Below are 13,604 nucleotides of genomic sequence, written 5' to 3' on the forward strand. Positions count from 1 at the left end.
CAGATCAGACTCCTGCATGCAGCCCCCTTCACACAACAACCTCTAGTTTGACATCTGTTTCCTGCAGGGACTCAGACAGGTACTGCAGACACGCATGGTCACGAGAATAATAGGGTGGATACGGCCCTAGAAAACGTCATCTCCTCCAACAAAAACAAGAACGTGGCAGAAATGAAATTTCTACAGTTTCTATTATTTCCTCCACTCACTGTTAAGGTGAAAAATTATCCATCACATTCAAGTCACAGATAATTCTGACTAACAGGATGACACAGAGGATGGTAATTTCCTTTTGTAAGCCTTCTGGGAAGGGCAGTGGGCGACCTGTGACTAAAAAATCAGAATTATAAGAAGTGTTCTTGGGAGAACAATACCCATGACAGATGAAGTGACAAAGTAAAGCACGGAGGGGCCAAACATGAAGCTCTTACCCGCCCATCGCTTGTCAGGAGGATGGAGTCACTCTTTATGTCCCTGTGAATCACTCCTTGATTGTGAAGGTAGGAAAGAGCTCTCAGAACCGACAGACACACAGTAGCTATCTGTTCTTCATTCATTCTAGAAAGAAAAGAACATTTAAGGAGCAAGGACAGACTTAAGAACATCTTTGCAGCTCTCTTGAGTTCTAGTGAACCAGCCCATGTGTGGGAAATCTATGGGCAAGGAAGAGGGCGTCTTTGGGATCTGATTTGCAGAAACTATGGCTAGGCACGAGGAAGGCAGGGGCCAAATATAAGCCAAAGGCAAGAGAGCCCCATTGGCTGGCTTCTGGGTCACTGATGCAAATGCACTACCTTGGACTCTTATAGGTAATTCCTTAGGTATTGCCAAACCTTCAGGGTCCTACGAAGAGAGTGAACTGAATAGCACCAAGGTTCCAGGTGTGTCTGCGAGGTGACCTTGAACAAGTCCTTTGACTTCTTCAGGTCTCTTTTTCCTTATCTTGGAAATGGAGACAACCAGGGTTCTCTCCAAGGCTGGACTCAGGCAAAGTGGTTTTTGGATCTCTGAGATTTGCCCTGCCTCTCATTAACCCTTCCTCTCCCTTCTCCGGGAACTGGAGGTTGCTCATGCTCCAGGTCCATCTGTCAGGAAGGAAAGTGGACCTAGTTAGTTACTAATTACTGGGTGTGAATGGGTGACACTGTAAGAGACGGGCCATGGGAAGGAGAAAACCAAGCACAGCACTGGCCATGAGCTCCCACACTGCTTGGCCGCCCTCCTCGGAAGAAGGTATGTTTGCTTTCAGAGGAGATTGCTTTCAGAGTATGATTGCTTTCAGAGGTATTGTGATGTAGTCATTTCTAATCTGTGACTTCCTGATGGAATGTATCTGAGCCTTATTCATTTGCTACAAAGTAGGAATTGAAAAGAACCTTGACAAAGGGAGACTCGAGAGACATGTGTAGCTATCTGAAGCTCCCCAAGGCAGGAAAAACCCTCTCCTTTAGGTACATTTTTATTAATTGTTTTATTTGTGAGTCACATTTATCTTGTTCTTAGGTCTCTTCAGTGTATTTATTTCTACAAATTAAGATAATCTTAGGTATTTTGGGGGTGGGCATGTCAATGGTTACACTGCCAGGAGTCGACAGCTGAAATGTTGTTGAAAAAAGTTCAGTGTCCTTTGGAGAAGCACTGTCTTAGCATATGCTCTTTCCTCTGACTTCAATGTCCTTTTCCTCCATTTTCTGTCTGAGTAAACTCCTACTTACCTCTCAAAACCCATCGCAGATATCACCTTATATTAGAAATCTTTCTTGACACGCCTTGATAGAGACATTCAGGTATTCTTCTATGCTACTTACATACATCTTTCTAGTTGTCCACAGGTAGAAATAATGTATTTACTTCTAATCTGTGAGTTCCTTGAGGGAATGTTGCTCAGCCTTATTCTTTTGTGTCTTTTGTATACCAGCATGTAGGAAAGAGCCTGGCACGTAAAAAGTGATAAACATTTGATGCAATGACCACAACTGTCACATCAGGGAAGTGTGTAACAATGGTAATTAACCACTGTTACTTGCAAGACTATTTAAAAACAGAACGGAGGGATTTTTCTATGTTATATAAGTTGGTCATTATGACATAAAATTTTGATCTTCCATCTGACCCTTCCTCAGGTACCCTTGGTGTAGCAACACACAGCAATGTCATGGCAACTCACGAGACTGGAACTTAGTTTTAGATATCTATGTAGAAATGGAAAATTCTACTATTTGTCACCAAAACTTTATTCTCAGCAGCTTGCTGATTTTAAAATCAATGGGTATTAATGAACTTCTGGAGGGCAAGGAGAATGTTAATTGAATGAATGGACTATGCATGCATGATATTATAATAGGCACCTGCTGAATACAGAGGAAGAGGGTAGTCATGGTCCTTGACTTCAAAGTGCTTGCAATTTACAAAGACTTCACAAAGATGGTCATCGTGTCCTCACCCCGGAGGAGAATAATAAGTACCTTGGATGGTGTGTCTGGATAATAAAGAAACTTACCTGGTATGAGTTACGATGTCTGTCAAGGCGCCGCCCTCCAGGAATTCCATGACCACCCAGAGCTCGTCGCTGACAAGGTAGCTGTTGTACATGTCGACCACGTTGTCGTGGTGGTAATCCCGCATTATCACGACCTGGGCGAACAGAAAGATACTTTTTGACTTGTGACAGTAAAATGTGGCTTCTGTTTTCTTGGGGTGACATTTGTGCTGTGAGTACAATGGATTGAGCGTAGCTAGCAGAAATAAAGGGAATCAAGTTAGTAAATTTAGAGAAAATGGCAGGTCAAGCAGACATTGGGTGACGGGAGAGAACAGGAGTGAGAACCGGCAGAACTGTGACCAGGTTTGCAGCCACAGAGGGAGGCGAGTTGCCTGTTTTGGGGGGGATGTGATAAGATTCTTAAGGGTCTCCTTTAGAAGGCACCATCCACACTACAGTTGGAAGTGAGTCAATGTTGAGTCTCATGTGAATGAAATAAACAGTTTCTAGAGGTGCAGTCCTATGATACCAACTTCATTTCTTGGGAGAAGGTCTGGGTTGGATTTGAGAGAGGTTTGGGCTGAATATAGAGGATGGGTCTGGAAGGGAAAGACAAAGATGACCTAGGCATAAAAGAATAATTAGAGTCTGTTTGCTGGAGAAATCTTCCAGGAATTGTTGCCTTGTAGCTTCTGGTGACATTTTTGGAATTAGCGTTAAATAATAAATCATAGAGTTGTTTGTTGAAATTATATTTGCCCTGTCTGTTCTGGCATTGGGGGAAACACGTTTCAGAAATCAGAAACTGTGGACTGGGAAGAAGCAGAAGCCCACTCATCTGGTGCTTTCTGTGGGGTGCAGAACCTGGGAAGGAAATGAACACCTTTGGGAGCTGGGGGTGTGTGACCTCACCTGAGCCGCTGTAGATGAGAATCCAAAGTCACAGCTGACTGCATTTTCACAGTGTCTGTTTATTGCTCTGAGAGGTGTATGTAGGTGGGACATTCTTTGCTAAAGACTGGCATATTATCTAACTTTAGATTCCTGACATGATATCTTTAAGACTTAGATTTCTTATCCGCAAAAGCTCATCTCTCTCTTCAAGTCCCCCATACAATCATTAAATGCTCCAAAATGCTTTGTCCCTGGACACAGGTACTCATTTTTTCCACTTATGTGCATTTGAGAACTCTTAAATGATGATCAAGCTTAAAAGGTAAAATGAGAAAGTGGAAAAATGGTGCAACAAATATAAATTCGATCTATCTATATATTAAGGGTTAATTCCTTAATATATCAAGTGCTCTTACAAATCAACAAGACAAATGCTACCACTCTAATTGAAAATTGTACAAAGGCCATGCAATTCAATGAATAAGTTTAAAAAATGGCTTGTAAACATTTAAAAATAGATTCATCTTTACTGGTAATAACCGTTAATTAAAACAATGAGATTTATTTATGTCTATCAGATTAACAGAGATAGCATGATAGTATCCAATGCTAGTGAGGATAAAACAGCACTTTGGTGAGGTCTAAACTGGTACAAACTCTCTGGAAATCAATACTATGGATCATTTCCCTAAGTAGAAAGATATGGAAAGGAAATACTAAAATATTAATGTAGACTATTTCTTGGTTATGGAATTATGAGGCCTTAAAAATATTTTACAGAAAGAATCCATTATTTCTATAGTTAGAAAAAAATATTTTAAAGTTCCTAAAGAGTGACAGTTAGTCCATTGTTAAACTGACCTCTGTTTATTGTGCTTAGAAAAAAAATTGGCTATAAGGGATATTCAGTGTAAAAGGTATATAAACCCACATAGACAGGGTAGCATGAGGCTTTGGAATTTGCCATCCTCCTGCTGTGTGACTCTAGGCTAGTCATGTAACGTGAATCCAGATTCCCTTGTTGCTATGGTGATAACATCTTTCTGTCTCACAGAGCTGTGAGAATCAAACCAGATCAATGCTTGGCACAGTGCGTAAATACATGAAGCTCCTCCTAAAGGTAGCAGCCATGCACGCATAGAAAGAAGGAAGGATCATGGGGGACGCTATTTTTATATTTATATTTTCACTGTTTTCTAATGTCCTAAAATGCACATGTGGTATTTTTGAAATGGGAAATAAGTGTAATGCAGATGAGAAAGGATGATCCAGATACATCATCTACCTCATTAAATAGAAGCTCTCGTCTCTGTTGCTTTCGAAGGTCCATTTTCTTCACTGCAACTTGTTTCCCCGTGTGTTTTTCGGTGGCGATGCATACGATGCCGGTTGACCCTTCCCCGATTTTGATAAAGTTGTCCAAGTACTCCCTGGGGTCCCCTGGGCTGACCACCAGCTGCAGGGCAGCCCGAAACTGTTCGTGGGACACCCTGGAGGGCTGCTGGTCTGAGGAGGAGCCCCAGCTGGGCGGGGGGTAGGTGCTGGATGAGATGCTGAGAGAGCTCAGGTAAGAAGCTGTGGAGATGTACTGTGAGCTGGTCTGCAGGGCGGGGTGGTGGTACAAGGTGGCTTTGTGGTACCCGGATGGGTACTGGTGGCTGCTTGAGGAGTAGCCTGCTTTGCTTTGACTTTGAGGTAGTTTGGCAGGGCCCCTGGGGTAGGTGTCGGACCCTGATAGTGGAGGGCTGAGGACCATCTGTGCTCGATCGTAATCCACCTGGAAAGACAGACAAGGATGAAGAATATTCACGTTACGTCTGAATGCCACAGCTAGCTGGTTAGTGAGCTAAAACACGGCGGGTCTGAATGGAGAGCACCGTGGCACAACCTGTTCATGGGTGAGGCTGACCTTCCAAGGCCCTGGGTCACCCTGCTTTCCACCCTGTATCTGACCTCCAATCTCTTCATCTAGCCTCTTTCTTTCCCTTTCCATGTCAAGTTCCCCAGAAGTCTCTGAGACCGGGATTTGAATGTAAGAAGTGGGATGTGATCTCTAGAGGTGTGAAGTAAAACAAGAAAGAGAGAAATGCCAAAAAACGGTGAGTTTTTATAACAAGTTTTATGACCAAGAATATGATGGTTAATTATATGTTTTAACTTGGCTATGGTACCCAGTAGCTCGGTCAAACACCAGCCTCGATATTATAGTAAAGGTAATTTTTAGATGTGATTAACATTTAAATCAGTAGACTTTGAGTAAAACAGATCACTCTCCTTAGTGTGGGTGGGTTGCATCTAATCAGTTGCAAGCTTTAAGAGAAAAGATTGAGGTCACCCACAGAGGAGGGATTTTTGCATCTAGATGGTCCTTGTACTCAAGACTCCATCAACTCCAGCCAGAATTTCTAGCCTGCCAACCAGCCCTGCATATTCTAGATTTCCAGCCTCCACAATCACATAAATCAATCTCTCTCTGGGCCCGGCTGGTGTGGCTCAATGGTTGAACATTGACCCATGCACCAAGAGGTCGCTGGTTCAATTTCTGATCAGGGCACATGCTCAGGTTGTGGGCCCGATCTCCAGGAGGGGGCATGCAGGAGGTGGCCAATTGATGTTCTCTCTCATCAATGTTTCTATCTCTCTCACCCTCACCCTTCCTTTCTCTATAAAAATCAATAAAGAAAAAAATCTCTCTCTGTATATACACACCCTCCTGGACTCCCATACTAGAGGGTGGTATGTGCTGTTCACACACACAGCATGAACATAAAAGGGAAACATGGCTGCTGTGCAGACAGCCTTTATTGTACCAATTCCCCTCACACTCCAAGGATACATGCCTGAAACCCTGGATAGTACAGAACACAGTATACACTCCACATACATACCTTTTCACTTAAAGGAAGCCTTTTATGGCTTCTCTTTGGTATATTCAAATTGCCAGCATCACCATTCTTGCACTTTGAGCCCATTATTAAGTAAAGCTAGAATTATTTGAACACAAGCCCTGCAATACTGTGACAGCTGATCTGATAACCAAGACAGCTATGGAGTGACTAAGGGTGTTTTTGTGTGGAGTGTATACAGTGTAGAGATGCTGGACAGAGATGATTCGTGTTCTGGGTGGGACAGAGTGGGATGGCCTGAGATTTCATCATACTACTCAGAACAGTGCTCAACTTAAAACTTAAAAGTTGTTTACTACTGGAATTTTCCATGATTTCACTGGTTGACAACTGAAGCCACAGAGAGTAAAACCATGGATGAGGGAGGACTGGTGTAAAGCAATAAGGTAAACATATGCAATGTTCTCACTAAATAAGTGCAATATAGTTGAGAATAACCAACATTTGCAGGGGGTTGTGTGTGAAAGAGAAATGTGCTCAGCCCTCAAAGAGACTCCAGCAAAGAACATTCAAGTCTGACTTGAAGACTGGATTAAGGAATCTGCAGGAAGACGGGGAGGGCAGACGCAGCAGGGGTAGGAAAAGCCAGCGAGAGGCTTAAATGCAGTAGGTGTAGGTTCCAGCAATCATCCTCTTCCAGGGAGCAGGAAGGAGCCCCAGTCACCCCTGGCATGACTGAGATCAGGGATGGTAAATATAACACATCATACCACGTTTGCTTCATTGCCCAGAGCAGAAAGTGCTAATTGATTCGTGGACTCTTTCCGTAAGATCCTGATGACAGCACAGTGCCAGATACATAGAAGATGTTCAAAGAAGATTTCTTTATTAGACCTCAGGCTCCTTCTTAACACAGCGGCTCAGAAAGTCTCTACTTCTCTACTGAAATGTCATGGAATGACATTTACATGCCTCCTCCCACCCATCCACCCCCAAAATCTAGATCTAGTCTAATATGGTGGGTATTGACCACATGTGGCTATTTAATTGAAATTAATATAAATTAAATACAATTAAAATAAAAATTCAGTTCCTGAGTCATATTAGTTACATTTTAAGTATTTTTTTTAACAGTCACTGCATCAAAGAGCACAGATAGAGAAGATTTCTACCACTGTTAAAACTCTATTAGGTGGCACTGTTCTAGCTGAATGGATTGCTCCCAGGTAGTACACTCATTGATTCATTTATTTCCCAAATTAATATCTGAGCAACTATTATGTGCTAAGCATTATTTCAGGTGCAGTGGAAAGGTCCACTTGTAGTAAAACATGTATGGTATTTCTGCTCTTCTGGAGCTTATATTCTAGAGAAAGAGATAGATGATAAACAAGTAAACCAATACTTATACAGGATGTGGTCTAGAAGTAATAAGTGATATGAAGAAGAATAAAGCAGAGTGAGAAGGTTGAGAATAATGAGGTGTGATCTTGGACAGGGAAGTGCTTTCTGCCCTGTGGGGTGTCATTCAAACAGAAACCGGGTTGAAGTGAGGGAACAAGCCATATGAGTTTGTGGGGAGGGGGTGGTCCAGCCAGAAGAAGGAGGAGCACAGTTAGGATTCTGAGGCACATGTAGTCTTGAGGGACAACATGGAGCTCTCCTGGAATGGAGAGGGAGGCAGTTTGGAAAAACGAACAGAGAAGCAGCCAAGAGCCAGATCGTGCAGACCATGGCAAGGATGCCGGCCATCGCTCTGAGTGAGGTGGGAGCCACTGAGGTTGTTGAGCAGAGAGGAGTAACATAATCTAGACTCTGGCTGCTGGAGAAGAGACTTTGGTGGTAAGAGTAGAAACAAGGGTACCAATTAGCTTACTGCAGTCAGTTGGGCTGAGAGAAGGGTGGGTGCTGTAGATGAGATAAAGAGATGTGGGATCTCACAGCAATCTTGAAAAAGAAGGACAAAGTAAGTAGGATCACAATACCAGATATTAGTTATACTACAAAGCTACTGTAATCAAAACAACTGGGAATTGGCCTAAGAACAGGCATATAGATCAATAGAACAGAACAGAGAACCCAGAAATGGACCCAAGACATTATGCTCAATTAATATTTGACAGAGGTGGCAAGAGCATACAATGGAGTCAAGACAGTCTCTTTAATAAATGGTGTTGGAAAAATTGGACAGCTACATGCAAAAAAAAAATGAAACTAGACCATCAACTTACACCATACACAGAATAAACTCAAAATGGATAAAAGACTTAAATGTGACTCGTGAATCCATAAAAATCCTAGAAGAAAATGTAGGCAACAAAATTTCAGACATCATACACAGCAGAATTTTCACTGATACATCACCTAAGGCAACAGAAACAAAGGAAAAAATGAACACATGGGACTACATCAAACTAAAAAGCTTCTGCACAGCAAGAGAAACAACCACCAGAATGGGAAGGGAACCCACTGAATGGGAGAGCATAATTGCCAATGATACATCAGACAAGGAGTTAATTTCCAAAATATATAGAGTGCCCATACAACTCAACAAAAGGAAGACAAAGAACCCAATTAAAAAATGAGCAAAGGACCTAAACAGACACCTCTCCAGAAAGGACATACAAATAGCCAAGAGACATATGAAAAAATGCTCAACGCCACTAATCATCAGAGAGATGCAAATTAAAAACAACTATGAGGTATCACCTCACCCCTGCCAGAATGGCTGCCATCAACAAATCATCAAACAACAAATGCTGGCGAGAGTGTGGAGAAAAGGGGACTCTACTACACTGCTGGTGGGAATGCAGACTGGTGCAGCCACTATGGAAAACACTATGGTGTTTCCTCAAAAAATTAAAAATTGAATTGCCTTTTGACCCAGTGATCCCACTTCTAGGAATATATCCTAAGAAGCCCGAAACACCTATCAGAAAGAATATATGTACCCCTATGTTCATAGCAGCACTATTTAGAGTCGCTAAGATCTGGAAACAGCCCAAGTGTCCATTAATAGATGAGTGGATAAAAAAGCTGTGGTACATATACACAATGGAATACTATGCAGCTGTAAGAAAGAGAGATCTCTTATCCTTTGAGACAACATGGAGGGACCTTGAGAGTATCATGCTAAGTGAAATAAGCCAATCAGAGAAAGACAAATACCACATGATCTTACTTATTTGTGGAATATAATGAACAGAGTGGGCTGATGAACAAAATAGACTCAGAGACATAGAAAGGAGTGTGGTTCAGACTGACAAACCTCAGAGTAGGGGGCAGGGGTGATGGATGAGATAAACCAAAGAACTTATATGAATGTATGCATAACCAATGGACATAAACAACAATGCTGGGGGGGGGGGATGGGGAGGAGGGTATCTAGGGGGGAAAAGGAAAAACATTTGTAACAAAAATAAATTAATAAAAATTGGAGAAAAAATGCTGCAGTTAGAAAAAAAAAAAAGAGAGAGAGAGGTGGGATCCAGGGTAGGGTCTGAAGACAGAGCTGACAGGAGTTGCTGATGGATCGAATTAGAATCTGAGGGAAAGAAATCAGAGATGACTCCTAGGATTTTGGCCCGAGCAACAGGCCATTTAATGATTTGTTGCTCAGGCCAAAACCTACTCCCTGTTAGGTTTTGGGGTGTGGTCATTAGCCTCCGAGATGGCTCACAATGATCCCTGCCTCCTGACATTTATATCCCTGTGTCATCTCTTCCTGTACTGTATGAGGTTGCTCTGTGTGAGCAAAATATGGTAGAAATGATAGTAAGCGCCTTTGGCCAAAAAAGTCATCATGGTTTCCTTACCTGTTCTATTGGTTTCCTTGCTCTGGCTTTTCTCCAGCTGCCATGTCATGCGAACACTCAAGAATCCTATGGAAAGGTCCAAGTGGCAAGGCCTCTTGCCAAGAACCAGCTAGACACTGAGGCCTTCTGCCAACAGCCATGCGAGCCACCTTGGAAGTGGTCCTCCTGCTCAGTCAAGCCTTCAGGTGACTGTAGCCTGGCTGACATCTTGAGTACAACCTCAGGCCAGAATCACCCTGCTCACCTAGTCATGAGACCTGATACACAGAAAGCATGTGAGATAAGAAGTGTTTATTGTTGCCTTAAGCTATTAAGTTTGGGGAAATTTGTTACACAGCAATAGATAACTAATACACAGGGGAAAACAGAGTTCTGTTAGGATCCTGTTAAGCTTGAGAATTATTAAGCATCCATGAGGAATTGTCACTTAGGCAACTTAGATATGCCTTGAGTCCAGAGAAGGGTTGCAGCAAAAAACATGAATCTGATCAGTATTTGGTAAGCCATGATGTTGAATGTCTAAGAGAAGGTCCAAGGACTTCAACATTTAGAGACAGAAAGAGCAGGAGGAGGAGACAGTGACAGGAAAGAAAATAAGGGACTAGGGTGTCCTGGAGCCAAGGGAGGAACATATTGTGAGAAGAAAAGAGTAATGAAGCATGTCAAATGCTACCGAGAAGTGAGGAGGGTGGGCATGTTGCTTGCTGGACTGGCAACCTGGTGGGCATCTGGAAGAAGGCTGGTGTCCCAAGCTCTTGTGCTATCACACGGCATGACTGCAGGCCTAGCCCACAAGTCAAGGAGCAAGATCTGCACACCGTGGCTCCTTACAATTGTCACCATGGCACCACTCTAAGTTTCTCTGCCCTGTTCATTGGCACCCACAGGACGGGCTGCCCTTTGCACAACAGCCCTTCCTGCCTTGACACCACCACACCCAGGCAAGCCCGCCACTCACATAGCCTCCCAGCAGCCCCCAGGGAGCTGCTCAGCCACTGCGCTGTCCTGACTGCAGAACCGAGAGAATACATGCGGTTGACGGACATGTTTAGGGTCGAATTCTGACTCTGACGGCTTTGGCCAAATCACTTAGCCTCTCTGAGCCTCAGTTTCCTCATCTGTACAATGAGGATCACAATACCCTCCTCATAGGGCTTTTATGAGGCTTAACTATGGCAAGCTGGTGTTCAAACAGACAACAAACAAACAAACAAACAAAAAACAGACTCTGGGCTCAAAACCTTTTCTCTGCCATTTCCAAGTGAGTGACACTGGGCAAGTTATTTAAACTCCCTGTGCTTCAGTTTTCTCATCTGGAAGATGTGGAAATAAGAATAATTCCCACCTCCTTATGTCACTGTGAGCTCCAAAGGACTGAATATGCGTAAGAGGGATCATACAGTGACTGGCCAGTACTTCCTAGGGGGTGATCTTATATAGAGTGCTCGGCACAGCCCGGCCGGTGTGGCTCAGGGGTGGAGCATGGACCCATGCACTCAGAGGTTGCCGGTTCGATTCCTGGTGAGGGCACACGCCCAGGTTGTGGACCTAATCCCCAACAGGGGGCATGCAGGAGGCGGCCAATCAAGGTTCTCTCTCACTGATGTTTCTGTCTTTCTCTCCCTCTCCCTTCCTCTCTCTAAAATCAACAGTGAAAAATAAATAAAGTGCTCAGCACAGCAGCGGGAATGAAGCAACTGCACTATTAATAAAATAGCTAGCATTTATTACAGATGTATAATGTACTGGTGACATATATATATATAGTCCTAGCCAACAATCCTCAAAACAATCAAAGTTCCTTTAATTACAATATATTGAACAGTGTATTATAATAATTAAAATGCTGTATTTGAAATCAAGTTTTTTTTTTTTTCTAAGCTGGATTTGGGCCATACACAAGGAACATTGGTGTATATATGTGATGAGGGTAGGGGGAGGAGAATGTCAGTATAAATTAAACAATTGGGCTCTTCCTTCAGATGCTTCTTGAGCTTAGCCAGGCCCAGCGAGCCACAGGACAGTGTGTGAATGGAAGAGGGGGTATTACTTTTGTTTTGAAAGTGTGTCCTGGGAACCATCATGTACAATCATCTAGTATCTCCTTGGGGGATTTGTTCCTCTGCTTTAAGCAAAATTGAATTCATTCCCCACAAGCCTGGATAACAAATAAAAAGTATACATTTTTTAATCCCTAGCTGAGGACATGTTTATTGATATTTAGAGAGAAGGGAAGGGAGAGAGAGAAAGAAAAAGAAACATTGATGTGAGAGAGAAACATCGATCAGTTGCCTCCTGCATACCCCCTTAATGAGGCTGAGGAGGCTGAGGATCGAACCTGTAACATAGGTTTGTGCCCTGAGCCCACCACCATTCAGTGTATGGGATGATGCTCCAACCAGCTGAGCCACCCAGCCAGGGTGAGATATATTTAAAAAAAAAAAAAAAAATGTATCCTCTAGGAATCGCAAACACCATTCCCCACTGCATGGGCCACCTTTCTTCTTTGCTGAGTGTCAGCAGCTTTGTCAGGACCTAGGCCTTCCAGCCGGCGCGTGGCAGAAAGAAGACACTTGCTGTGTGAACGGGACAACTTCCAGTCACACAGAACGCAGAGTTGTTCACTGCGAGCCAACCGTCTTTGAAAAGAGGTCTGTGAAACAAAACAGTGCTAATGTTTTTCATGTCTGCTGGTAAAAGCGATGCGTGAGGAGCAACCACTATCACAAAAGACAATTTTTGGAACCAAACCCGATGTGTAATCGTGAAAGGACAATTGATTGCTTGTCTTGAGTGAGGGAACGCATGATTTCCCTTATGGGCTTTCATCCATCCAAGGAGATGCTGGGTAAGTAGCTGACTTTGTGAAGGAGAAATGCATGCATGACCTTATTCGAGGCCACCACGTCGCTGACCCAGCTGTGGGATTCATGATGGCGAGGTTTGCTGGCTTGCACATTTGTGGCAAGTCTCATTCTTTTTCACCCTGACAGTCAAGCAGGGAGCAATTTGTTCCATTTTATTGTTGATAAAACTGAGGCTCGGGTTGGTGAAATTGCCCCCAAGTAATCCACGTCAAATGGCCCTGCAGTCCTAAGAAGATTACGTCACCCCATTCTTTTGCTCAGACCAGTCCTTCACTCCCAGTGGAAGGGTACCTGGGTGTCCACATGCCTGGCACCCTGGCACCACAGGCCTGCCTTCCTCCCTGCCTTGGCATTTCTACCTCCCTGGTATGTGTAATCAAGGCTGGACACTCTCTCCTTGACAAGATGCAGGGGTGTATTACTGGGCCCCTTCCAGCAGCCAAGTACTCTGTTAGAAGTCCATCCTTGAAGGACAGATGATATTACACTAATGTTAATGATGATATTTGACATTTGCTGAGTACTTCCCATGTGCCAGGGGCTGTTCTAAGCACTGTATGTACATGGTTGCATTTGAACCTCAAGTTACAGAGTGAGATACGCCCCATAATTGTTCTGTTTTACAGATGAGAAAACTGAGGCATGGTGGGTTTATGTAGGCCAGGCAAAGTCCTCAAAGCTAAGAAGCAGAGTCAGAATT

General features: G+C 43.4%; 1 protein-coding gene across 1 annotated transcript in view; it reads right to left on the minus strand.

Annotated features, from left to right (window-relative positions):
• Positions 1-13,604, minus strand: part of PAK5 (p21 (RAC1) activated kinase 5) — a 285,370-nt gene that overhangs the window by 13,933 nt on the left and 257,833 nt on the right. The window contains exons 5-7 of the mRNA XM_036244816.1: positions 4,662-5,153; positions 2,501-2,634; positions 432-558 (exon numbers count right to left, since the gene is read on the minus strand). Of these exons, the coding sequence (XP_036100709.1) occupies positions 432-558; positions 2,501-2,634; positions 4,662-5,153 (753 nt within the window). The remainder of the gene's footprint in view (positions 1-431; positions 559-2,500; positions 2,635-4,661; positions 5,154-13,604) is intronic.

This window comes from Molossus molossus, unplaced genomic scaffold, assembly GCF_014108415.1.
Source record: "Molossus molossus isolate mMolMol1 unplaced genomic scaffold, mMolMol1.p scaffold_m16_p_6, whole genome shotgun sequence".
Classification (NCBI taxonomy): Eukaryota; Metazoa; Chordata; class Mammalia; order Chiroptera; family Molossidae; genus Molossus; species Molossus molossus.